General features: G+C 53.4%; 1 protein-coding gene and 1 non-coding gene across 6 annotated transcripts in view; one reads left to right on the top strand and one right to left on the bottom strand.

Moving 5' to 3' along the window:
• DPP9 (dipeptidyl peptidase 9) overlaps positions 1-24,859 on the bottom strand; it is a 38,750-nt gene extending 13,891 nt beyond the window's left edge. For 4 of the 5 annotated variants that reach the window (XM_059697094.1, XM_059697095.1, XM_059697096.1 and 1 more), the window contains exons 1-11: positions 24,321-24,859; positions 17,462-17,718; positions 12,056-12,168; positions 10,213-10,386; positions 9,962-10,130; positions 8,901-9,014; positions 6,870-6,998; positions 5,242-5,303; positions 3,890-3,990; positions 2,449-2,626; positions 2,152-2,314 (exon numbers count right to left, since the gene is read on the bottom strand). In XM_059697094.1, coding sequence (XP_059553077.1) covers positions 2,152-2,314; positions 2,449-2,626; positions 3,890-3,990; positions 5,242-5,303; positions 6,870-6,998; positions 8,901-9,014; positions 9,962-10,130; positions 10,213-10,386; positions 12,056-12,168; positions 17,462-17,718; positions 24,321-24,844 — 1,984 coding nt within the window. In that variant the 5' untranslated portion in view covers positions 24,845-24,859. Of the gene's footprint in view, positions 1-2,151; positions 2,315-2,448; positions 2,627-3,889; positions 3,991-5,241; positions 5,304-6,869; positions 6,999-8,900; positions 9,015-9,961; positions 10,131-10,212; positions 10,387-12,055; positions 12,169-17,461; positions 17,719-21,099; positions 21,192-23,379; positions 23,431-24,320 lie in introns of all 5 variants that reach the window. The other variant, XM_059697097.1, reaches the window with a different exon arrangement.
• TRNAG-UCC (transfer RNA glycine (anticodon UCC)) lies at positions 24,732-24,803 on the top strand. The gene has a single exon. It is a non-coding gene; the product is annotated as a tRNA-Gly (tRNA).
• Positions 24,860-27,431: the final 2,572 nt, after the last annotated feature.

Below are 27,431 nucleotides of genomic sequence, written 5' to 3'. Positions count from 1 at the left end.
GAGGCCACGCCTTCTCATCTGTCCAACTGCCATCGAGCAGGTGGAAGACGTGTGACAAGAGTGTGAGATGGGCATGCAGCAGAGGCCCACACACAGGTGCATGGGAAACCAGGTGTGCCCAACTCAAAAGCAGGTTTCCTGAGAGGCACCTGCTTCGAGCTCCACTCTACCACCAGGTGAGAATCGAGCTCAGCTGGCCCATTTCAAGGAGGCGGAAATGAGGACTTTTCAAGTGACATTTCCCAAAGCCAGGTGGCGTCAGTAAGTCAACAGACAAGCCAAACAGCAGCAACACCAATGAGCCAAAGAAAACTCCCTGCAGATGGCTCAGCCGGCACGTGGGGCCGCATCAAACCCCGAGCGGCAGTGCCCTCAGACAGCAGGCACTCCTCAGTCCCTGCCTTACCCAACCCCTCGGAGCGTGTGGCTTCGCCTCTTGACACTCGGGCCCCCTCGGCTCCTGGCACCCTGAACACATCCTCACTTGGGTCTCTGTCCCTTGTCAGGTGGCTGCTTGAGGCTCATTTGTGGGCTCTACCTCTAACCTGTAGGACAATCCTGCGGTGACTCGGCCCAATCCTGCGGGGACACTGGCTGACACCTGGGAACGTCTATGGTTACCACAACTGGGGAGTGGGGGGGGGGTCAGGGATGCTGCTGAACTCCCCCCAGTGCCCAGGACGACCATCCAGAGAATGACCCGGTCCTGAGGTCAGCAGTGCCCACAGGAGAGACCCTGCTCCAAGCTTGAGGAGCCGGCTTAACTCGCAGGCTCGGCCCTGTGGCACTCTGTCCTGTCCAGGGGCTGAGATGCCATCCACGCTGCTGGCGAGGACGGCCACACTCCCATCACAATACATTCTCTCCCCAGAACTCCGAGCACACGAACCTACCCACACGGCATTCCCACTACTGAGCTCTTCACCTTGGATACGTGCAAAACCCACCTCTGGATTGTTCTCTCCTAAAACTGCCCCTTTCAGAGACTTCGCATCTCAGAATAGACCTGCGACGGAACAAATGGTGCCTGTGCCATCCTCTCTCTCTCAGGCTCCACATCCAAATCCACAGGCAAACCATGTCAGCTAGTGGTCAAGTGCAGAGTGCAGCGAATCACCTGGATCAGCCCAGCCCCACCGCCTGACCCGTTCCTGTCCCTCTCCTCACCCCTCAGGCTACGTTCCACACAGCAACCTCAGGAATCATTTTAAAGTGGTGGAAGGCCAATGTAAAAGCCCAAGTTCCCTCCGAAACTCACAAGGCCCTACATGACCTGCCCCATCCCCTCTGCCCTCACCTGCTCCCGCTCTCCCCTCACTCTGCTCCAGTCACACAGGCTTCTTTCTTGTTCCCTTAACATGCAGACATGGTCCTGCCCCAGGACCTTTGCATGGGCTGCTCGTGAGGCCTAGAGCTCTGTGTAGCTGCCTCCGCCATTTTTACCGCATCCTCCAAGTCCCTGCTTCATGGCACATTATCCAGAGACATTCTCCTAACCATCAGTTCTAGAAAGAAAGCCCCTCACGCTCATCACTCCCGGGACAGCATCTTTCATAGTTTTTGGATTACTACTCAAAAACAGCCATCGGGGCACAAAAACAGCCACAGAGGACATATAAGTGACTGGGCATGACCATGTGTTACAGAAACAGGCAGATGGTCTGGGACTGACTTACAGCTATACTATAGGCAGTGATGGCGAACCTATGACACGCACCAGAGGTGACACGCGAACTCATTTTTTTGGTTGATTTTTCTTTGTTAAATGGCATTTAAATATATAAAATAAGTATCAAAAATATAAATCTTTGTTTTACTATGGTTGCAAATATCAAAAAGTTTCTATATGTGACACGGCACCAGAGTTAAGTTAGGGTTTTTCAAAATGCTGACACGCCAAGCTCAAAAGGTTCGCCATCACTGAGCTATAGTTTGCCGACCCCTGGTGTAAGACGGGCCTGGCACCTGGCAGGCGCTCAATAACTCCTGTTGACTGAATGAATGAACAGGCAGCTATGGTGACCCCTGCCAGGTGTGAATGACTTCTTTCCTGTGGGCGGCTGAGTCAGAGGGCGGGATCAGTGAACAAACAGTGCATGGAACCTCAGACGGCAGTTGGATGAGCAGTGGTGTTAGTCAGGCTGTGCTCACCTTCCCCGGGGCTGAAGGGCTCGCTCCAGTCGTAGCCGTTAGGCTGTAACACGGTGGTGACCTTGTACAAGTGGCAGAAGCCAGTCTTGCTTTCGTTGGCGCGGATGAAGCAGAGCTCGTCCTCGCCCTCTGATTGGGGGAAGGGATAGAAGATGTCATGAACCTGTCCGGGCAGAAGAGGGAAGACACGTCAGGTCAGGCACACCCTGCTCAGGAAGGGGAGGCCCAACCCAGCCCCGTGGACGCTCCCTCCCTGGCCAGGGGCAGGCCTGCCTGAGCTCACTTCCCCACCCTTACATTGATCCACACGTTGGTGATCTCCTCGTACACCACGTACGGCTGGACGTTACTGGGTACGGCTCTGGCGAAGGCCTCCCGCTGCTCCTCATCCTCGGTGATGGGGATGAACAGGGCTGGGGGCAGGAGGACGAGCTGGAGCTGCTGCTGGGGCCGATCCAGGAGCATGGCCCAGGCGCTGAGAGGGCGAAAGAGAAGCCAGAGGCCTCAGGGGCCAGCAGCCGGAAACTGGTGACTAAAGCCCCCTTTTGTCAACTTCACCGATACCTGACCAAGTAACCCCATGACACACAGTTTCCTGGCTGGAATGCATGCTCAGGGGGGCTGACAGAACTCCACACCTGACTTCTGGAAACGGCTTACATCATGAAATCACAGAGCAGTTTTGAGAAAGCCACAATTTCAGCCAAATCCTCACCTACACACACCATCCTTGATTTCATACTTTGGTGTAACTTGACAATTTTTAACTTAAACGTATTTTAAATGGGGATCTCTCAGTATTGTAAGTGGAAAAGCAGCATCTCAAAATAAACAGGAAGCAGCTAAAACCAAATTAAAGTGCAATTTCAGCCCAGCTGGCATGGCTCAGTGGTTGAACCAGGAGGTCACAGTTTGATTCCTGGTCAGCGCACATGCCCAGGTTGTAGGCTCGATCCCTTGTGTGGGGCATGTAGGAGGCAGCTGATCAATGATTCTTTTTCATCATTGATGTTTTTATCTCTCTTCCCCTCTCCCTTCCTCTCTGAAATCAATAAAAAAATTTAAAACACACACACACACACACACATATATATATATATATATATATATTTGTTTATATTTATATATATATAAAGAGCAATATCATAGGGATGGGAGGTTCCAGCGAGAGCCCATGGCCCGAGTCTCGCTGTTTCTGTTACGAAGGGAGTCTGGCAAGTGTTTGGAGCAGGGGATGCACACCCTTTCTGTAAAGGAGCCAGCGAGTCAGTATTTCAATTCTGTGGGCCACAAGTGTCCCTCACAACTACTCAACCCTGCCCTTGTAATGTGAAAGCAACCACAGACAAGCTGTAGATGAATGGGTGTGGCCCTGTGCCAATAAAACTTCATTTACACACACTGAATTGTGGGTTTGATATCACGTTTATGTATGATAAATTATTCTTTAGATCCCCCAACCCCCAAATCATTTAAAATCGTAAAAACCATTCTTGGCTCCTGGGCCTCACAAAAAAAGATGGGTGGTGAGGATTGAGCCTCCGGGCCATGCTTTAGGACCCGTTAGAGATGTTTGTCTCTGATGTGAGCAGAAGGGCTAGAAAGTGAGTGAAACAGGACTCCTTCTATTTGGTGACTCCATGATTCTTACGATAGGGGTGGAGCTGGGGGGTAGAGAGGAGTGGCCCACCCGGGTCCTGAATATAAATGACTTAGATGCTGTCAGACAGGGACTCACTATTTGCCGTCTCGGGTCCACCCGGCCCGGGCGATGTATTCCGCCTTGGGGAAGAGCATGCTGAAGGGCTGCACCAGCTCCTTCTCTTGGGTAGAGACGATCTAAAGGGAAAACAGGCTCGGGTCACATTACATGCTACCCAGGAGTAGACAGTCACTGTTAGGGGCACACTGTGTCCCCCTCAAATCCACATGTTGAAGTCCTCACCCCTAGAACCTCAGAATGGGCCTTATTTGGAAATAAAGTGGCTACAGATGTAATTAGTTAAGATGAGGTCATACAGGTAGGGTGGCCCCAATCCAACAGGACTCGTGTTGGAAGTGTGGACACAGGTATCACATGGGTAGAGGGTCTTGTGATGAGACACAAGGAGAAGGCGACTGTCTACAAGGCAAGGAGAGAGGCCTGGAACAGGTCCTTTCTCATGGCCTCAGGAGAAACCAGCCCTGCCAACACCTTGATTTCAGACTTTTAGCCTCCATAACTGTGAGACAATAAACTGTTGTTTAAGCTGCCCAGTCTGGGGGACTTTATTATGATAGCCCATTGGCTGGAAACCCAGGGTTCTGGTGTGGACTGTCAATGCAAAGCCAGGTGGCCTTGGGCAAGATAGTCTTTGGATGCCACAGTTTCCTGGAGCCTAAATGGGGCTGGCATGGCATTTCCCCAGGAGGAAAAGGCAGGCAGGGCCTCAGCATGCCCCACACCCCAGCGGGCACCCCCCTAACATCCCCAACTGCCTGTTCAGTTGGTATAACCCATACCACTGCAGGACCCCGTTTGTCTGGCAGAGCCAGGGACTATTTAAAACAAAGCCACTTAGAGCTGATCTGTGTTAAATCTCCACGAATACTCTGGTCAAGACTGGAGAATGGGTCTGGTTAGGGCCGAATTTTGCCCAGAACAAAAACTGACTCCTCAATTACAAAAGTCAGTGTAGTTTATCATATGCTTCCTTCTGAAACATTACACAAGAATGCATTTTGGCAAAAATATGCAAGGGCTTTCTCAGCTTGTCTGAACTCTGACCTGACGTCCCCGTCCCCACAGCCCTTCTCAGTCACAGCCACTCTGGCCCTCCTGACTAGGGAGGCCTGAGCAACAACTCCCTAAGTGACGAGGACCTCTTGTCATTTCAGAGTGAGGTGCAGAGTGACGGGGGCAGCAGGGCCCAGCCTGGCAGCAGAGCTCTGGACGGCGTTGTTTTGCATTCAGTTGGCCAAGAGGAGCACCTGCCGCAGGAAGGGAGCGAGCAGACTGCTGATGCTACCCAACTACCTACCCAGCTCAAAACACATACCCTGACCCCTCTTCCCACCCAGAAGCTTCTCGGGGCTCTCTGGCCCTCTTACCTTGCCTTGACTGTCAGTCTGAAACTCAGCCAGCTTCAAGGCGATCTTTGGATTCTTGCTACCTGCAGAAATGAAAGTGAGGTGAGCCTGGCAGGTGTTGCCCATGTGGGGTGAGAGCAGGTGTTGGGGCGGAGGGTGCAGGGGACACAGAAAGGTGACAGAGTGGGCATGGGAGGAGGGGCAGGAAGGGAGTCCAAAGGTCTCTCCACGGGCAGGTCTCCCTCTCTGGTCCAGGCACAAAATCCCTGAGCAGGACTTTCTGACTGAGCCAGGACCTCATTCCAGACAGAGTGATGTACAACCTCTAGCTGATGGGGAGGTCATGGTGGAACATACACGAGGAAGACACCTGCTGCCTTTGGAGAGCTTGAAATCTGGCCTCCGTGCTCTCATCTGTCAACTGGGGAGGGAGGAGACTGACTTTTCCCATTTGCATTGGGGACTGAAAATATCCTCTAGGGCAGTGGTCAGCAAACTCATTAGTCAACAGAGCCAAATATCAACAGTACGACGATTGAAATTTCTTTTGAGAGCCAAATTTTTTAAACTTAAACTATATAGGTTGGTACATTGTTATTAACTTAATTAGGGTACTCCTAAGGCTTAGGAAGAGCCACACTCAAGGGGCCAAAGAGCCGCATGTGGCTCGCGAGCCGCAGTTTGCCAATCACGGCTCTAGGAGGCTCTGCCAGCATGGCGAACAGGAGGTGCTGCTCACTGCAGGTCAGCGAGAACAACTCTTTTATTCGCCTCCATGGAGGCGGCAAACAAGAGGCCTGCAGGCTGAACCTGAACCTGGCCCGCCACATACTTCGTTTGGCTTACCAGGTATTTTTATTATTATCTTTTTAAAATATATTTTTATTAATTTTGAGAGGAAGGGAAAGTGACAGAGAGATAGAAACATCAATGATGAGAGAGAATCATTGATTGGCTGCCTCCTGCACACCGCTCACCAGGGATCAAGCCTGCAACCCAAGCATATGCCCTGACTGGGAATTAAACTGTGACTTTCTGGTTCATAGGTTGATGCTCAACCACTGAGCCACACTAGGCCGGGCTTTCTAAGTGTTTTTAAATAATTCGAGCAACATTTAAGAATGGGGGGTTTTCTGCCCAGTCAGTGTTGCTCAATGGTTGAGCATCAACCTATGAATCAGGAGGTCATGGTTTGATTCCTGGTCAGGGTACAAGCCCAGGTTTCGGGCTCAATTCTCAGGTGTGCAGGAGGCAGCTGACTGATGATTTTCTCTCATCATTGATGTTTCTCTCTCTCTTTCCCTCTCCCTTCTTCTCTTTGAAATCAGTAAAAATATATTTTAAAAAAAGAATTGGGTAATTTCTCAAATGAGTCTGGATTTACAGTTTCTCTTGAGAAACAGGCAAACTCGAGTCTGTACCCTCACAGGTGGCGAATGTCTGATGCGTCCTAGGTTGGGGCCCACACCCCGTCACAATCTCCCCGAGCTCCTTCTGTCTCCGGGGCCCCGAAGCGGTGCTGGCCCTGCTGCTGTTCCCGAGCCCGGCCTGCTCCTGAGTCCTGTGGGCCCATCCTAGTTGGAGCCTCACCTTGCTCTATGAGGACTCAGACCACTGCCCAGCCATCCCCACCTGTCCCGGGCACTCACCTGTCCGGGGGTACCGGTACGAGTCTGTCTTCCTTTCTTCCAGTGCAGGAGAGGGCACGTGAATGACCTCCACCTCCGACTCGTCGACCTCCTCGTACAGGATTCGCAGTGTCTTGTGGCCTTCCGAACCTGGGAGGAGGCAGGGACACCACTGAGGGTGCCAGGAGGCCACCCATCCCGTGCACACGAGGAACTCTGCTGTGCCACAGCTGGGCCCAGGCAAGAGCATGAGCCTTTGGGCTGGAGCCCGGAGCTGCCCTTTACTAGACCTTCAGCCAGCCACACCTCCTCCTGGGGCCTAGTTCCCCGACCTGCACGGTGGGGTCGAGGACTGAGCTATTCCCAGCACAAAGCAGTGTGGGAACTGGCTATGGAGGGGTCTGTGTGCCGAATTGTGTATGTTCCTGTCAAGTCCCTATGTTGAAGCCCTAACGCCAGGACCTCGTAATGTGACTGTATTTGGAGATGGGGTCTTTAAAGAGGTGGTTAAGGTAAAATGAGGTCATTAGGTTGGGCCCTAATCCAATATGACTGGTGTCCTTATAAGAAGAGATTAGGAAACAGACAGCACAGAGGGAAGGCCTGTGAGGAGACAGGGAGAACAGCCAAGGAGAGGGGCCAAGGTGCTGACACCCTGACCTCGGACTTGCGGACTCCAGCACTGCGAGACAGCAAATGTCTGTCGGTTAGGCCCTCAGTCTGGGAGCAGGTTCGGCAGCCCAAGTTAATTAACACATGTCTCCAGGAGAAGAATTACAATAAAGATCATTGTGAGAATAAGTAGATCACTGGGTGGTAACAGCTGAGAGAGAAGTGGGGTGACTGGCCAAGCCGACATCACAGGGACAGAGCCGTGGCCGCGCCTTCCTCAGCAGGCCCTTTCCTTCCTTAGCCACTGAGAAGGTTCTCCTGCTGCTTCCTGTGTCCGCCCTAAGACTCACTGTGGACAGACCAAAGATGTCTCAGGACCGGAAGCACCTGCCTGCTCCGCACCTGCTTTAGGGCGGAGCCCGGGACGCCTAAGAGGCTGAGTGGCTGGCTCGAGGCCATGTGGCTTGGGAGTGGCAGCACTGTGCTTCCTCCTCAGCTGTGACAAACAGGAGTCTCCCGACATTGTGCAATGTCCCCTAAAGGCAGGTTCACCCCAGCTGAGAATGACTGATATACGCCCAGAAGATCACCCACCAGGATCGGTGTATAAACGTATTCAAAGGAGTATTGATTACGACACCAAAGTAAAACCAAAACCCACAACTAGAAACAACCAAAGAACTGGCTCAAAAAACCATGGCACAGTCACGCTCCAAAGAGTCCTTTGTGTGCTGACTGCAAGGGATCGTGTCTCCCCCAAATTCAAATGTTAAAGCCTATCCCCGATATAATGGCATTACATGATGGGGCCTTTGGGAGGTGATTAGGTCATAAGGACGGAGCCCTCATGAGAGGGGTAAGTGTCCTTATAAAAGAGACCCCAGGACATGAGGGCACAGCAAGAAGGTGCCATCTATGAACCAGGAGGAGGTTCTCACCAGACACTGAATCTTCTGGTGCCTTCATTGTGAATTCCCAGCCTTGAGAACCATGAGATGTAAGTGCTGTTTATAAGCCCCCCAAACTGTGGTGTGGTTCTGGCAGCCAAAACGGACCAAGACACTGATATCAATAGAAAGACTGCTGAGGTTTCTTTAAAGTGACAAGTGCAAAGAGCAGAAAAGCACACAGAGTCTATTAATAAAAGAAGTGTACACAGAACATTTTTGTTGTTAATCCTCAACCAAGAATATTTTTTCCATATTGAAGGGAGGGAGAGGGAGAAAGGAGAGAGAGAAAGAGAAACATCGATTGGAGAGAGCCACATCGACTAGTTGCCTCTAACACCCGCCCCGGGCCAGGGATCCAACCTGCAACCCAGATACATCCCCTTGACCAGGAATCGAACCCACAACTCTTCAGTGCACGGGCCAATGCTCAAACCACTTAACCACTGGCCAGGACCATAGAAGCATTTTTTAAAAATGGAAAGGGACCTACCTTCCCAGGAGGCTGTGGGACACCACCAGTAGCCAGTGAAGCGGTCGAATTCTTCCTGGATGACGAAGGTGGCCACGCCCGCAGATTTGGGGTCCTCGAGAACGTTGGATAAGCCTGGAGGAAGAGAAAGCAGGACGAGAGGTGAGGAGTCTTATTTAAAGCAGGTTCCTCCCCTTCGGCACTGCTAACATTGAGGTCAGCACATTCTCTGTGGGGGGCTGTCCTGAGCACTATGGGGTGTTGAGTAGCATCTCTGAACTCCCACCCACTCGATCCCAGGACATCCCCACCCAGCTATGGCAACTAAAAGTGTCCCTGGAGCCCTGACCGGTTTGGCTCAGTGGATAGAACGTCGGCCTGCGGACTGAAAGGTCCCAGGTTCGATTCCAGTCAAGGGCCTGTACCTTGGTTGCGGGCACATCCCCAGTAGGGGGTGTGCAGGAGGCAGCCTATCGATGTTTCTCTCTCATCGATGTTTCTAACTCTCTATCCCTCTCCCTTCCTCTCTGTAAAAAATCAATAAAATATATTTATAAAAAAAAAAAAAAGTGTCCCTGGACATGGCCAGTGTCTGAGTTGCCCCCAGCTGAGCTGCTCAGGTTTAGAGCGAGGGCACCAGGGCTGTGGGGCAGGACAGGGGGGCAAGTCTGAGGCCACGCCAGGTGCAGAGTTCCAAAAACATCTTTAGAAGGGGAAGGTCACCTTCCAACGAGGAGGGGCATGAGGGAAAACTCGGGGAGCAGGTGAGATCTGAGCTTGAACCATGGAGTCAGAAAGGAGAGCAGAGGTGGGAGGGGCCGAGTGAGCGGAGGTGCAGAACAAGTGTCTGGTGGAGGGAGGCGAAGAGGGCCACACAGGAGGGTGGCTTGTGAGAGCCAGGTTCAGGAAGGTGCCTGGGGTCAGGGAGAGTGGAGTGGGGACAGGGTATTTTCTAGAAGCTGGACTGGTGGCTTTGATGACTATGCCTGGAAAGTGCTGGCCTGGGCCTGGCCCAAGAGACCACACCCTTGGGTGCAGGCTCCTGTCCACCCTGGCCAGGACTGACACCTCTGCCGCTTTACCCCTGTGGCAGAAAGTCAGCCGCTGCTCTTCGCCGGTCTCAATGTTGGCCACCCACAGGTCACTGTTGTTGATGAAGGAGAAGAAGGCGGGGTCGGCAGGGCAGATCTTGGGGTCCATCCGAGGCCCAGAACACTGGGTCTTGATTTCCAGTGGCTTCATGGGGGACACCTGGGGACAGAGAGGCCTGGCTCAGGGGGGGCAGGATGCCGCCCACCTGCCCACCCCCCTGCAGCGAGGGACCGGCACTTACCATGAAGCCATTCTTGCCCCCGTCCCGACAGTGGAAGAGGCTGTTGCTGGCCTGGAAGAGGAAGAGGCCGCTCTCGCTGTGGAAGTCATAGGAGGTGATGCCGAAGACGCCCAGGCGCTTCCGCTCCCGCAGCAGCTCCTCCTCGCGAGAGTAGACCCCGTGGTGGGGCGTGGCCTGGCGACACACAGGAGACAGAGGCCAGTGTCAGCAGCCAGAGGCCCTGGCACCTGGGCATTACCGGGAGGGACCTATTTGACCTGGGTCCACGCCAGGGAGAACCTTCTGATGAGCAGCGCTGCGCCGAGCGGAACGGGTGGCAGGTCCTTTTCAGGTCTTACATGGAGCTCCTGCCCTCGTGCCCGCCTCTGGGCTTCCCTGTGCCCCTTTCCCCCGGAACCTCCAAGGCAGACAGCACTGTCCTCTGCCCCACAGCATGGAGACACTGCTGGACTGCTCTTCCCTGGTCCCCAAAGCCAACCCCTCAGACGCCTCCATCCTCTTCACCCCCTCTTCCTGCCAAAAGCATTTGATCCGAACCCACCTAACACCAGTCATACTTTCTGCACAGGTGGGGGGCAGGGCAAATTCCAGACCACCTGATCCCCACACACCCAACCCTGGCGGGTCTGGGCAGCTAAAATACTGTGGGCAAGGAGAATTCTGAAGATGACATGGAGATGTAGAGGAACATTAGTGATAAGAAACGCATTTAAAAAAAGCAGAACCCAAGCCCCGTAGAGGATCAGCCTGTGCACTGAAGGGACTCAGGTTCGATTTCAGTCAAGGGCACATGCCCAGGTTGCAGGCTCAATCCCCAGTAGGGGGTGTGCAGGAGGCAGCCAATCAATGATTCCCTCATCATTGATGTTTCTAGCTCTCCCTCTTCCTTCCTCTTAAATAAATAAAATAAAAAAGCAGAACCCAAAGCAAAATTACCCCCATGGTGAGACAAAAGCTATGTGAACACAGCTCCTTGGCTTGGGGACTGAATGGGGCAGGCAAAAGGGAGAGCTGCTGCGCTGGCATGGAGAAACTCAGAGTGTGTCATCCCCCCACACCCTACTGTCAAATCCTTTTACAGAGCTACACCAACCAATGAACAAGGCGCTCTCGCTCTTCACCCGCCATCCTTCTCCCTGGAGCCGAGTCAACTCTGGATGACATTAATTATTAGCCAAGTCTCCATAAAAAGACCTGGGTCCAAGTCAGTTCAAGTCTTTGGTGAGGCATTTAAAAGGAAGAGATGCTGCCCTAACCGGTTTGGCTCAGTGGATAGAGCATCAGCCTGCAGACTCTGGGGTCCCAGGTTCGATTCCCGTCAAGAACCTTGGTTGTGGGCCAGGCCTCTCTGTCCCCAGGTGTCCCCCATGCACCTTGGTTGTGGGCACATCCCCAGTAGGAGGTGTGCAGGAGGCAGCTGGTCGATGTTTCTCTCTCATCAATGTTTCTAACTTTCTATCCCTCTCCCTTCCTCTCTGTAAAAAATCAATAAAATATATTAAAAAAAAAAAAGGAAGAGATGCTTTGATAAACACTCTTATCAGAAGCCTAGACTCTGGGGCTGAGCACAGGCTGGGGGAGAGGGGATGGGGTAGACGGGGAAAGGGAAGAGGGGGAGAGGGGAAGGGGGTAAGGGGGAGAGGGGAGGGGGAAAAAGAAAAGGGGGAAGAGGCAGGGGGGAGAGGGGAGGGCTGCGGTGAGCCGGAAGCTCTGCTCTCAGTGTGCATGAACAGTGTGGCTGGCCTGGGACCCTCAGGAGTTGAGGACCCATGGAAATGGTGTACACTTTGAGGACCTGGCCACCTCCCTTGCCCACAGGCAGGACCCGACAGGTGCAGCTCACCTGGAAATGGTCCAGCATCTGCTTCCAAGACAGGAGCAGCAAAGCCTCTTTCCGGACCTTCCTGGGGATCTCAGAGTAGAGGAGGGAGTTCTCTCGGCTGCCATAAGGCATCCCTGGGGGGAAGAGGAGAAAAACAGAATGGGTGACTTGGTCCAGGACAGGGCCGGGCCAGCCTCAGGCTCTCCATGCCTGGGCCCAGCTGGTTCCTTCTGCTTCTATGCCATCCTGCCAGCACAACCTGGCTGCACACCCCTCCCCAGAGAGGCTACGAACCCAGGTTTAAGCATGTCAGCAGTAGTACCGGATCCTCCACGGCTGAGATGTGTGTGCTGGATTGTTTGGACTAAATTACCGAAGAAATAGCACACAAACACAATAGAACAGAAAAGGGTGGTCAGGGCTAGCCAGCTCTCCACAGGCGAGGCTCCGGTCAATTCCTTTTTAGTAAAAGCTTTTGCAAAGACCAGGAATTGCTCTAGGGTTAGAGCAAGTGTGTGTCTAGTCAAGCATCTCCTCCCTTGGCACTGGTGACGCTGGGACACTCTCTGTGGGGGACGTCCTGGGCACTGCGGCACGTGGAGCAGCATCCCTGGCCCCACCCACTCCATGCCAGGAGTACCCCTAGTCGCGATGACTGTAGATGTCCCCAGATGTTGCCCAGTGTCCCCTGGAGGGCAGAACCTCCCCGACAGAACCACTGACCTAACCTTATCTGTAACATGACAGCAGCTGCCCAGTGAGGATTCTGTGTGGATTCAATGAGGTAAGAAATATAACGCACTTAGCAAAGGCCTGGGATATGTCACTCAGAGGTAGCAACCTAATTCCAGTAAGTTGTAATTTTTCACATTCTTAGATCTCTGATGTTGAGATGTATCTTATTGTTGAAGTGCTGTCCTGTTCTTAGTGGCAAATAAAATAATGGCAGATCTTCCAACCGGTAGTGTCTTTCCTTTGGATGGATGACAATACAATTGCTGTTAATAAAGTTAACAGCAGAGCCCTGGCCAGTAGCTCAGTGGTTAGAGTGCTGCCCGTGCACCAAAGAGTCAGAAGTTTGATTCCCAGTCAAGGGCACACCCCTGGGTTGCAGGTTCGATCTCTGGGTCCCCACTGGGGTGTGTGTGGGAGGCAACCAATTGATGTATGCCTCTCACATCAATGTTTCTCTCTCCCCTCTCCCCCCCGCCTTCCCTTCCTCCCTTCCACTCTCTTTAAAAACCAATGGGAAAAATATCATTGGGTGAGGATTAACCAAAATAATAAAAATAACTGTTCTGTTTACAGTTATCTTTATAGGTAGCTTCTCGATATGGCGAGTGACATGGGTTTTCCACTTATGATAAAGGGCTCACGAAGTACAGTTAGCAAAATAAAAGCATATTTAAAGAGAATCATTAGGTTAATTAGGGTTCCTTTGAAAGTAGATTTAAGGAAAATATAAAGCTAACTCAGATGTGCAGGTGGGCAGCGCTCACAGTTCGATGCCTAAGGACCCTTTAAGCTGCTTCCATTGGTTTCCGTCCCAGCTGGAGGCGCAGACATGACACTGCCTGGCCACGCTGCCCACAGCACACGCTCTGGACAACCTCTGTCTGCAGAGCTCTGAGGGACAGCTTTCCAAACGGGAAGTCAAGGGTGTGGCCTTGCCCAGGATACTGGGACCACCTTCTCCCCAGCTGATGGCCTAGGCCAGTGGTCAGCAAACTGCGGCTCGTGAGCCACATGCGGCTCTTTGGCCCCTTGAGTGTGGCTCTTCCACAAAATACCACGTGCGGGCGCGCATGTACAGTGCGACTGAAACTTCGTGGCCCATGCACAGAAGTTGGTATTTTGTGGAAGAGCCACACTCAAGGGGCCAAAGAGCCGCATGTGGCTCACGAGCCGCAGTTTGCCGACCACTGGCTAGGCTAGCACATTCCCTGGATGAGCTGCCCTCAGCACCAGTGACGGTGATGATCAGCGTGCAAGGCAGGGGTCTGAGATGACCAACGACTACCGCTGATTTCTGCCTTCGCTGCCCCTCCTCTGCCTTCTCATTCCAGCTCTGTCCCCTCTTCAGGGACAGCACCCAGCTCCAATGCCACCACCATCCCGACCACCATGCACTGTGGCCTGGGTGACTGGCCTGGTGGGGGCATAGGACACGAGCACACAGTGGTCTTGTATTTCCTGCCTAAGGGGCCCCAAAGCTGCCTGGGGCCCTGCGCCCTCTGTGTCCCACCTGAGAGGCTCACGTGCCCTGGGAGGGGCCGGAGAGCCAGGAAAGGCTTCCTGGCGCTGCAGTTTGAGCCCTGGAACCTGAGCCACCGCCATCCCATCTTCCTGGCAGCAGCCGGCAGTCCCTTCTCTGACCCACCGTGAGTGCACTGGGCTCCATCAGGCGCATCTGAGCCTTCACTGAGGACTCAGTGACTGGCTCCACATGCCCTGACTGGCAAAGCCTGGTGCCCACTGAGGAGGCAGGGGTCCCAGGGAAAGCAGGGGGGAGGTGGTGCTTAAAGGGGCAGGCTAGGCACCGCCCTTGGAGGCCCCTTCTGTTCCACCCACAGAGTCGCCGACTGCCAGCATTTGCTCAGGTGCTGGGCTAGTGCAAAGCCATCTTATAAATACTTGGGGGGCTGTGGAGAGGGCTGTCCCAGAAACTTGGACATGAAGTGAAGTCAAGGGTACCTTGAGGATATTGAGTGATTCAGACTGGATCAGCTCAAGGGTGAGCAGTGTCACCCCGAAAGAGGCAGTACAGATCTGAACTGTTCTAGGCACACTTCGGGGTCTTTGCCGGGCCCACAGCCCTTGTCGGGAGCCGCCCCTACTCACTGGGATGGGCCCTCAGAGCCTCCTGTGGACTTCGGGTACCGGCCCACCCCAGCTGCAGACATACCCACAGGCCGTGACCAACTGGCCAAGTGGACATCTGACCTATGTTGAGCCATCTGATTCCTTCTGCCAGAAACCCATTTCTGCTGTTGGCTAGAACCCTAGACGAGTAACCCTGGGCACGGACGGCGGGGCAGTAAAAGTGAACCCATGGAGAAGAACACACGCAGGGCAGCTGCCTGGCTCCACAAGGCGTGGAGTACCGCATCATGAGGTCCGAGGGGAGGGGTACCCAGAGATGCCCCTGCAACCTGACTACAAGGTGTACTTGGTGGCTTAAAGGAGCTCAGGCGATTTCTGTCCCTTCCAGCAGCTCTGTACATGGCTCTCAAAGATGTCCACACCCTAATCCCCAGAATCTGTAAAATGTTACATTCAGTAGCAAAAGGGATTTTGCAGATGGGATTAAGTTAAGGATCTTAAACTGGGGAGATTAGGGTGGATTATCTACATGTAATGATGCCTTATAAGGAGGCAGAGAGAGCCTTCAGACACAGAAGAGGAGGCAGCGATGTGACCATGGAGGCAAAGACTGCGGCGATGTAGCTACAAGCCAAGGAATGCCAGCAGTCACCAGCAGCTGGAAAAGGCCGGAAATGATTCTCCCTTAGAGCCTCTGCAGGGAGCCCCGCGTGGCCCTGCCAACACCTTGATTTCAGCCCAAGAAACTGATGTTAGACTCCTGGTCCCCTGAACTGTGAGAGGATAAATCTTGGTTGTTTTAAGCCACCTACCTGGTGGTATTTTGTTACAGCAGCAGCCCTAGGAAACTCATATAAGTACCTTGACCTGGACGGAATCTGAACTTGAGTGAGTGACCAAAGAAAGTGGGAAAAAGGGATTGAGGGGGGCCAGGAAACTGCAGGAAAAGTGAGGCAACAGCTCACCAGACTCCTTGAATCTTGGCCACTTTCAGTCCTAACAGCCAAGCTCCTCCTTGGCTAAACAAAGCTTGAAGCACACACACCCAGCCCTAATTTCTCCCAGGCTAGACCTGGCAAACTGTTTTCTGTAAAGGGCCGTACAGTAAATATTTTCAACTTTGCAGGCCATATGACCTTTGTTATATCTGTATTCAAAAGCAGCCATAGACAGAAATAAATGAGTGGGCATGCTGGGCGTCAGTAAAACTAGATTTCCAAAAGCAGCCGGCTGTTGCTTAATGACCCCCATGCTGGTCCACTGCCTTCCTGACCCTGTGCTTGCCCAACCACCACCTGGGTCAACCCCGTGGGTCTCTGTGAGGATGACCTGCATCGACTGCGGGAAGCGGCGAGCCATCTGATGTCCATCTAGGTCACAGTCACAATCATTAGCATGGGGTTAACCTCGGGCGAATGGCCTTCATTCGTTCACTCCATCACTCACTCCAATACTGACTGAGGGCGGAGGGCATGACCAGGAATGGGCACTGTCCCAGGGGCTGAGGATACAGAGAGACTGATCCGGGCCCCAGAAGCTGAGAGTGCTGAGCACGAAAACCTGCCTTGGTCAACAATCATGTGACACGTGCTTTCAAACATACTTGGAACGGTCTCTACCTGCTCCGTGACACCTTTAGGTGAAGCAGGGCAACATTCACTAGCTCAGCAGATAGTAACTGTCTACCTCCTAGGGGCCAGGCTAGGGCTCGGCTGCTGAGGGTACCCTGAAGCTTCCCACCTGGCCCGGCAGAACACACATGCAAACAACTGCAGACGTGTAGAATGCTGCTCCAGAGACGCACCCCCGGAGGAGGAGGAAGTGGCCAGCTGTTAACAGGCTTATCCAGGTATCTGGGGCAGCTGTGCAAAAATGTGGCAGGCCATCCTCTGTTGTTAAGACCACAGGGCGCACGACTGTGCAATCACAGAGCTTTCAGGAGCCTTCTTTTATTTATTTATTTTAATCTCCACCCAAGGATATGGTTTTATTGATTTTTAGAAAGAGTCAGACAGACATCGATTGTTTGACTCTCATACGCTCCCTGACTGGGGACCGAACCCACAACCTAGGTATGTGAGAATCGAACTGGGAACCTTTTTAGTGTATGGGATGATGCTCCAGCCAACTGAGCCACCTGGCCAGGGCTTTCCATGAGCTTTCTTAACACTTCACTCCACAGCCAGAGGCTACTGGAGCTACTTGTGGCTCCCACTGCTGAGGGAGTCCCACAGCTCCCAAGCCCAGGGGCAGGCCCAACTGACCGGTACTGAAGACAATCTCAGTGGCTCAGGCCCATGTTCCGGGCCCGAACCATAGCACCTTGCCGCACAGACGGGGCGGCACTGGCCTCTGCCCCCCTCACCTGCACAGCTCACTCTCCTGAGGACCCCGGGCCAGACCTTCCTGTGAACAGATGTCCGTGGGGGGCATGGCAGTTTGCGCAGGGCAGGCCCCTCTATTTGGACCTTCTAACTAAGAGGACCAGAGACCTCTGGGCACTAGAGGATTTAGTAACAGCCATCCCAGAAACACTGTCCTGGTCAAGGGCAGCCCCCGGACCCCAAGGAGCCTCGGGGCCCGCAGGGACACGGGAGGGCTTACCTAGGTAGTAGAGGCGGTGGGAGTGGGGGCTTGACTCATCTGTCTTCTGCACAAACTGGAAGTCATGAGGAGCCTTGTTGACGATCAGGCCCGAGTTCTTGCGGCTGTCGTGGATGATGTTCCGGAGCCCTTCCCACGAGTGCTTCTGCACCTGGAAGTGGGTTGCCGGGTCCTCCATCTCGACCGTGTCGCCTGGGTCGGACATCGGGGCCCCAGTGGCCATCCTCTCCGCCGCCCCCTCAGAATTCAGCGAGAAGCTATGAGGAGGAAGGGACAGGCGGGAAGAAAATGAGAAGGGAAGTGGTACTCCAGTTCCATACTGGAGTGTCTCCTTGTCAGACCCTCCAATTCCCCCTGCCAAGCCCCACACTGTGCAACCTCCCATCCCCTAAATATTTCTTAAATTGTTACACTTCTCTCCAACACCGTGCCGGCTAAGATCCAAGCCACCGTCACCTCTCAGCTGAATGATGGTAACTGTCTATCAACTCAAAACTCTTTCTTGGGGGTTTTCCCTTTGGTGAAAAGCAGTCCTCATATTGGCCTTCAGAGCTCTGTCCTCTGCCTTGGCCACTCTCGAACCTCATTCCCTGTCATCACTATGCCCCAGACGAACTGGCCTTCTCTCAGCTCCTCGAACAGCCCAGACTCCTTCCCACTTCAAGGCCTTTGCTCATGCTGGTCCTTCTGCCTGGAACACTTTTTAAACTCCTCTCTTTGCTGAAGTAACAGCAAATCAGATCTCAGCTTAAATACGTGAGGTCCTTAGAAACTTTCTATGACCATCTATACCAGTGATGGCGAACCTTTTGAGCTCGGCGTGTCAGCATTTTGAAAAACCCTAACTTAACTCTGGTGCCGTGTCACATATAGAAATTGTTTGATATTTGCAACCATAGTAAAACAAAGACTTATATTTTTGATATTTATTTTATGTATTTAAATGCCATTTAACAAAGAAAAATCTACCAAAAAAATGAGTTTGCGTGTCACCACTGACACGCGTGACATAGGTTCGCCATCACTGATCCATACCAAAGCTGGTCTCTCCATTAATCTTCCACATGCCACCCACAGAGAATGCATCACAATGGTGGTCTGTCAATCGCCTGGGTCCCGCCCACCCCGTGTCTGTCCTATTCATGGAGGTGTCCCCAGAACCTCACGTGGCCCCTGGCACAGCGGGCATTCCACAGAGAGCCATGGAAGACCACTGGCCCATGCACAGAAGCCTGAGCACAGAGAATTAATTGCCAAACCTCATTACCTGTGCCATCAGCTTGCTGGCCAGCAGGGAAAACTTGTGCCTCACCAGAGGCGCTCAGAGAAGCAGGCAGGTACTGCCCGGGACCGTGAGAACGCGGTGAGAGCGTACATGTGCTCACCCCCCCTCCGAGGCCATTCCCCTCCAGAGCAGCTGTGGCCGTGCAGAGGCCCCCGCCCTCCCTCTCCCACCCACGCTGCTGAGCACACTTCTTGACCAGACTGGACTGGCCAGGCAAATATTTGCTTTAGAGAAATCTAAACACAAACATGGTGACCCAGTTGTGGAAGAGCCAGGCCATCTCACGAGGCCATCAAAATGAGCGCAATGAGCTGGGTGTCCTGCCCTTAGTCAGAAGGAGCAGTCAGTTCAGCTCCTCCTCGACCGCAGGCCAGCAGAGCCTTCAGGGCCCTCGGGTCAAACAAACCGAACCCAGAGATGGCGGGAGACTCACTGAGGGGTGATGAGTGGGACCGGCTGAGCACTCCAGAACCCACACGGACCCAAGCACCGCCAGCAACCAGCCCAGAAAACCAAGCCAGGGGAGCTCCTCTCACCACCCAGCCCTCCCAGACTCTGCTACCACAACTCAAGCCTTGTTCACAGCAGAGAGACAGACCATGACCTCCAGGGTCCCCAAAGGGAACCCCAGAAGCAAAGAGCCTGGAGAAAGCACTCACAAAGTCACATGGCTTATCTCCACAGCAAAGAGTGATAAAAAAGATCTTGCCTCCAATCGCTACAGAGAGTCCAGGGAGCGAAAATGCGATCCAGGAGATGAGAAATGAAATGAAACATCGGAGAAACTTCTAAGAATCTTCGTAGATGCAGTGGGGCAGCCCGAGCTCCCGGACAGGCGAAGGCTTGGTGCTAAGTCAGGCTCTCCACTCGCCTCTTCTCCCCAGAGGCAAAGCCCTGACTGCAGGAAGAGGCTGGGGAAGAGGGACAGGTGGACGAAATGGGGCCCCGGTGAAGCAAGTCTGTGCCGCCCTTCCCCTCCAGCGCCAGCCTGTGCTGGCCTTCTTGAGTTAAGAGTTTACACAGCTGGGAAATGAAAGTGGACTGAAGCCTCTTAGGCCATGTCCACCTCCACTTTCTTTCTGCCAATCGGTAGGGCGCCTTCACAGCCTGTGACGCCACCAGCACACAGTGCAGGACCTCCGGTTCAGCCACTGCCAAGGCCTGACGGGAGCTCTATGATCTCGGCCTGAGCAGGTGCTCCAGGAGCTGGGCCACCACCGGCATCAACCAGAGACCGGAGTGAGGCCTGTGATGAGGGAAGCAAGTGGAAGGCAAGAAGCAATCGTGGATCCTGAGCTCCGGGCAAGTTCAGGCCAACCACAGATAAGGCAGGAAGGGAGGCGGGTGCTGGGCAGGGTAGGTCAGGAGCCGGGGCAGGGGAAGTGGCGTTCAGGTCACTCCCTATGTCCCTGAAGCTGGGGGTTCCCAGGAAGCAGCAGGCTCCTCTCTGCCCAGCACCACGGAGGCCCCCAGCTTTTAGGACCAGTCTTACACAGAGTCAGTTTGCAGTCCAGCCTGTGCCCACCGGGACCTAAGGCACACGAGAAGAGACATGGGTTCCCATCACTAACTGATACCTGACATGCTCACTGTCAGACATGGGGGCTGCATGTTCTCAGAGCCTGCGTTTTGGGAACCAATCACCATGTTTAGCATCTTCCAGCATCATCTTTGACACCTTCCTGCCTCCCCACAAGCAAATGAGCCTGAGATTGTTAGAAAACTGAGACTGACATAGGTCAACTGGTCAAGAAATTCCTACAGTTTCTTCAATTCACGCCAGGCCCCACACGTGGGATTTACCAGACTCACGAATCTTGTGTGTGTAATGGCCTTTAGTCCTCACTGTGAGCTTGGGAGGTGAGTTTCAGGCTCAGCTCCATCTGAGAGCCCGCAAAGTGGGCTCAGAGAGGTCAAATGGCCTGACCAATGTCAGCCCAGGGGAGGGGAGCCCAAGTCGGTTGGAATCAAAGCTCACATCCTAACCTCCAGGCCAGCAGTGCTCAACCGGGGCTGATCCCGTCCCCAGGGGACACTGGGCAATCTCTGGGGACTTGTGTGATTGTCCTGACTGGGGGTGTTCCTGACATCAAGTGGGTGGGGGCCAGGAATGCTGTTCAACAACCCACACTGCCCAGGACAGCCTCACAGAGAGTGATCTGGCCCCAACGCCAGCAGTGCCAGGGCTGAGAAACCCTGCACTAGCCCACACTGCCTCCTCACACAAAATAGCCAGAACTTCACCTTAGAGAAATGCAGAAATGTAGGGGGGTGAGGGTGCAAAGGCATCTTCCCAGACCTAAGACTCTGCAACATCCCCGGCAATCAGAGCTCCCAAAGCCGTGCGCCTCACCTCCTCCAACTTCCTGTGTTTGAGTTGTTGTCCAGGCGTAGCTTCTTAACCGTCCGCATTAACCACTTGGCTGATCAGGAAGGTGGGGGAGCCTGCAAAGGGAGAGACCACAGGGCTGCAACTCCCAGCAGGCACTCCAGGGGTGCGAGCTCTCCCCTTCCTCTCCCGCTTCTCCCTTCCTCAGGCAGCCCTCCATTCCTCTGGGGGACACTCCAGGCCAAGGCCGTTCTGATGCGGGAGGTGGTTTAGGCCCTGGCCTGAAATTCGAGAGGGCGCCTGACATCTGCCAGAACCCAGCATCTCTTTGCCTAGCAGCTCTCCCAAGGTGAGAAGTCCCTGAGAAGAGGAGAGTATCAAATGGCTCCAAGAACCCCACCCACACACTGGCCAGAAATGGAATAAAGCCAAATTCCCCACTGGGGATGCCCCCCGACGGCCCTCCTGACCTCCCCGGCTCCCCTGCCCTTGACCATGACCTCCGGCACATTGCCCTTACTCTTCCCTAAACACACCACTCTCATTCCCACTCCAGGCCCTTTGCACTTGCCAGTCCCTCTGCCTGGGATACCCTGTCCCTCCTTGTTGTATGACCTGCTTGCTCTTATCCTTTGGGTCCCAATATCACCGCTCAGAGGTCTTTCCTGGCACTGAGTCCAAAGTTGCTAACTTGTCACCCGTATCACTACACCTGGTCTTTCTGCACAGCACTTGCTCTAGGACAGTGGTTCACAAAGGGGACCCTTGGTGGTGTCTGGAGATGTTTTTTGGTTGTCACCATTGATGGGGGTGGGGGTGCTACTGGTATCAAGTGGGTGAAGGTCAGGAATGAGACTCAACACCCCGCCATGCCCAGGACTGTCCCCACAACAGAGAATGATTCGCGCCCAGGGTCAGCAGTGCTGAGGGGGAAACTCCGCATTCATTATTTGGGGGAAAAGTTTGAGTTGGATCCTTAAGCTCACAGTAGACACCAGAATAAAATCCCTGATGGTATAAACCAGAAGGACCCCCAGTGGGTGTGAGTCACTTTCTCTCTCCCTGTTCAGGTATTTAAATGTGTGCAGCATCCTAGGACCCCAGCAAATCCAATGACTAGAGAAGGCAGCAGTATCTCCTGGGGGGAGGGGGGAGTGGAATCCCCTAATCCAGGGTGTCTAACCCGGGCAATTCTGGCCCCTGGGGGACACTTTTGGTTGTCACGCTGGAAGGCATGCTACTAGCAATCTGATTGGTGGAGACACAATTCCACGATGCACAGGATGGTCCTCTCCCTCCGCCCACAAAGAATGGCCTGGCCCCAAATATCACTAGTTCTGAGGCTCTGAACCCCTGCTGAGCGAGTGAGCACTCCTTATGGGAAGCCCGCTCCACGAGGGCAGGGCAGCTGTCCTGGCCCTGGTGTGTCCTGAGCCCGGAGCCATGCCGAGCACAGAGGAAGCGCTCCATAAACACTGTGTTTGAGTGAACTTGTCACTGCCCTCCCTTGAACACTGTCTAAAGCCGAAGGGACCTCTGGTTTGGCTGGCACCCAACAAACTTCTCAACAAGCCAGGTCCCAGGACAACAGGCAGGTGCCCAGATGCTTAAAGAAAAAGCAGGACAGGGATCATGGAGGAGCGGGGAAGCAACATGTCACCGCAAGAAGCACTGGTTTCTGGGCATCAGAAAGGTCTGGGTCCAAATCCTGGCTCTGCCACGGCCAGGCTGTGTGACCTTCGGGAAGTCACTTAACTTCTCTGGGCCCCAGTTTCCCCAGCGATCAAATGGGACTGCAGTGGGGCTACTGTGAGGATTACATGAGATTGCACAGGGAAAGGCCTGGCAGAGCAGAAACTACATGACGGCTAATACTGCTGACTAAGCACGTTATTTAAAATCACACCTAGGGGAGAACTGGACTAAATCAGGGACCAGAATTCCCCCCATTCACTGACCAAAAACCAGGCACTGTGTTAGGTGTGGGAGGCTGCAGCCACACCTCTGCCAAATTCGGCTGGAATCAGCACTCTCCACTTTCTCATCCTTGGTCTTGCAGGGGGTACATCCGGGTGGGGGTGGGGCAGCTGGAAGGGGATGCTGGACGTAAAGAAAAGCCTCCAGCAAAAGCACACAAAACTGCAGCTACTGGCCTGGGTCCCAGCCGGCTGGCCCTGCGGGCGGTGGCCGACCCCAGGGCTGTAGAAACCCACTTCCTGCCAGCGTCTGTGTCCTGGGCCAGGCAGATGGACCCCACCAGCCCACACCCAGCCGGCCTGGCCGCCCCACCTCCGCACAACTGACCTTAAAGGGTCCAGAAAGCCTCCATTCCGGCTTCGGGTGCGGGACACAGACCTCGAGAGAGCGAATGTGTCCTGAACACAGCGGGTTCACGGAGGGACTGACCAACCCCTGGGGAGTCCGGATTGCCTGCCCAATTCTCCCAGCCCCTGGCCCTGGACCACGCCTAGGAGGCGAGTCCTCCCAGGGCCCAGTCCCCCAGGGCTCTGCCAGGGACACAGGGATTGGCGACCACAGCGCACATCTGGGCTCTAGTCCCAGCTCCTCGAAAGCAGGGTTGTTTTTTTAGTTTGTGTTTTTTTTAATGGAGACCAGGGACTTCCTCACGGAGGGGGAAGGGAGGGGTGACAGGGGGGGTGGCAAAGGGGAGGGCTCCGTGGCAGCATCGAGGTCGGGAAGTGTCCGGGCCGGTCTGAGACGGGGTGGGAGGAAGGTGGGCGGCCGGACGGGGACAGGGATGGGGGTGGGGGTGGGGAGGGGGGTGGGGAGGGGGATGGGGATGGGGAGGGGGATGGGGGAGCTGAGAAGAGGGCTGGACCCCGCGGGGATGTGGAAGCGGAGGGCCCGGCGCGGGGCGGGGAGGTGGCCTCCACCCCGCATGTGGATGGGAGCTGGGGAAGTGGGGACTCCAGAGCCTGCGAGGAAAGCAGACGCGCTCGGGTGCGGCCCCGCGGAAGGGGCCCGAGCCAGGTGGCGTGCAGCGCCGGGTGGGTGGGGAGGCGGCCGGCCAGGCAGAGGCTGAGAGGGGGCCCCGCCGAGGAGGGGGCGGGCGGGGATGAAGAGGAAGGAGAGGCCGGAGCGGGGAGGAAACCGACCAGGGGCCGGAGAGACCAGAGTGCGGTCCGCGGCGGGGCGGGGGCAGGGAGGCGGGGGCGGAGGGTGCGGGCCGGTCACGGCGATTCGGGGTCGCGGCCGAGCGGGATGGGGCGCGGGGCGCTGCTCACCAGGGCTCGGGGCCGGCGCGGGCGGCGGCCGGGCTGGCCGGGTCGTCCCGGGGCCGGAGCGCCTCAGACTCGCGGCTCCAGGCCCGGGACTGCGGCCCCGGAAGTGGCGGGCGCGGGGGACAGCGGAGGCGGCGAGCACGGGGGACTCCGAGGCTCGGGACCCTTTGACCCGGAAGTCGAGCGGCCCAGGCGGCGGCCCGGGATTGGCCACGGGCGGCGCCGGCACCCAGGCTTCCGCGGCGCTGGGGGGACGTGCGGCGCGGCTGGGCGGACGGCGGCGTGGAACATCCGAGGGCGGTGTCCTCCGAGGCGCGGAGGGACGCGTGGGAGAGGCATCCCATTATTCGGTATCGCCCAGCCAATCCAATGTGTTTTCCATTAAAGACCCTGGGAGAAGGACGGTCCGCCGGGGCGTTGGTGGTATAGTGGTTAGCATAGCTGCCTTCCAAGCAGTTGACCCGGGTTCGATTCCCGGCCAACGCAAGCCAGTTCATCAGCTTTTTATTTTTCCCTTTCCTCTCCATCTAAAGTTTTTTGCTAAAATAATCGAGCTAGAATTTCAATGACTTCGAAATAATTTTTAGAATCCTACTGCCATTTCTAAAAAGACAGGGATACAGAAGAAAAAAAAACCACTGAACCAGAATTTCCATGAAGTTACTTTGAAGTAAATTTTAAATTCTGTAATAAAGAAACAAAATTAGCGTGTTTCCGCCTGGGAGGAGACCTTTCGCGTGTGAGGCGAACGTGGTAACAGTTACAATACGGAAACCACCGGGGGCAAGACCTTTTATGATTATTATTCAGAGGCGATGTTACAAAAATTGTTACATTATAGTTTCTGAAATGAATACTGTTATCACTTGGCTGCGGTCGTCGGAGATGATTTCCGCTTTTCCTAAATACTCACCATTCTTGCCTGATGCAATGGAAGCTGGGAGGAGGAAAACATCCAATAAACACATCTTTATTAGTTTATCGTCAACACACGGCCCATTAAAACAATCAAAGACAAAAATTGCTCATAAACCCATGCTGAAACCAATGTTCGTCTCATAGAATCTTTATTGAAAATATCACCTAAGTGTTTACAGATAGTTACAATGTTGCTTCAGCCCAAACCACTTTCTACAAGAACTTTCTGTAAAGTACTTTTATTGTCTACACACTACCTTCAGGAAATTTTGAAGGAAAAAAAAAAAGTTAGACATAGAAAGAAGTTAATTAAAGTGACTTTTCATCTCATAACCCAGAGCTAACTTGTTTGCATTTTCTTTTTTAAGATAGTAGAAGGGAGGGGGGAGGTTAAGGCAAGAATTTAAGGTGAAACTGCTGTAAAATCTTTCCGCCCTCCCTCCCGCCGCAGGGCCAGAATTAGGGTGAGGAGAGTAAGACACTGGCCTTAGGTGCAAAAATTAAGGGGGCTCCAAAAAACTCAATTGAGATAAATATTTCAATGCACTATTATAAAATATCAAATGAATGGCAAAATAACTCCATAATGAATAAAATATCAAGTTTTCATCAAGGCAGGTGTTGGCAATGCCTTGCTAAGCCATATATTGGAGCCTGAAATCAGTGCAAAAATGTGTGGCTCTTATACCTCTTTTTATGTATTTGAATGGCTATTTCTCCCCAGAACATTATTAAAAATATATTGAAACTTAAAAGTAGGTATATTGAAATGCACCATGTTAAGAACTTATTATAATTTTACTTTCCTGTGTTTAATGGAAGCTAACACTTTATAACATGTTCAAAATCTACTTCTGGGAGCGAATTAAAAATTACATAAAACATATATTGAGAGGCACACATTTCCCCTTTTGTCTCAGAGCTCAATACGACCCAGCAGGGCAGTCACAGAGGAATATATGCTAATACTTCTGTATTCATTTCCTCCTGCTGCTGTGGCAATTTACCAGGAACACTGGCTGGAAACAACACAAGTTAGTTATCCTACAGTTCTGGAGGTCGGAAATCCAAATATTGGTCTTAGAGGTTACAAACCAGGTGTGGGCAGGGCTGGCTCCTCCTGGAGGCTCCCGGGGAGAGTCTGGTCCCACCTTTTCTGGCTTCGAGAGGCCACTGCATTCCTGGTTCATGGTCTTGCACCTTTCCAATGTCTGGTCATATTGTCACATCTCATTCTTTGATTTTGACTCTCTTGCCTTCCTCTAGAACAGCGGTTCTCAACCTGTGGGTCGCGACCCCTTTGGGGATCGAACGACCCTTTCACAGGGGTCGCCTTAAGACCATCGGAAAACACATATATAATTACATATTGTTTTTGGGGTTAATCACTATGCTTTAATTATGTTCAATTTGTAACAATGAAAATATATCCTGCATATCAGATATTTGCATTACGATTCATAACAGTAGCAAAATTACAGTTATGAAGTAGCAAGGGAAATAATTTTATGGTTGGGGGGGTCACCACAACATGAGGAACTGTATTAAAGGGTCACAGCATTAGGAAGGTTGAGAACCACTGCTCTAGAAGGACCCCTGTGATTACATCAGGCCCACCCAGATAATGTAAAATAATTTTCCCCATCTCAAGATCCTAAACCTAATCCCATCTGCAAAGGTCTTTTTTTCCATATAAGGAGGCATAGTCACAGGTTCTGGAGATTAGGACGTGGATTTGGGGAAGTGGCATTATTCTGCCGACCACAACTTCCCTCCTCCTTAAACACCCTTCCGTAACATTATTTATGACAGCTAAAATAATATTCCACCTGTCCATCCACCCATCTATCCATTTGTTCATTGAGCAGGTATTTACTAACCATCTACTTTGTGAACTTGGGAGTGGAGTGTAGAGGGGGCGGGAAGGGCAGCAGTTCAGGCTGGGACTGGTGATGAGGGGACTGTTCTGAGGGTTACTGTATTTAGAACCTAACATTGACCAGACTTACCCCTTCACACCCACCGGGATAACTAGAATCAAGAAGACAGCCCGAGCCCTGGCTAGTTGGGCTCAGTGGATAGAGTGTCGGCCAGCGGACCAAAGGGTCCCAGGTTTGATTCAGGGCAAGGGCACGTACCTTGGTTGCAAGCTCCTCCCCGGCCCAGGCCCTGGTTGGGGCTCGTGCAGAAGGCAAC

Source organism: Myotis daubentonii, chromosome 5 (assembly GCF_963259705.1).
Source record: "Myotis daubentonii chromosome 5, mMyoDau2.1, whole genome shotgun sequence".
In the NCBI taxonomy this organism is placed as follows: domain Eukaryota; kingdom Metazoa; phylum Chordata; class Mammalia; order Chiroptera; family Vespertilionidae; genus Myotis; species Myotis daubentonii.
Note: the sequence above shows the minus strand (reverse complement) of the source record. Positions and strands in the feature narration are given on the sequence as shown.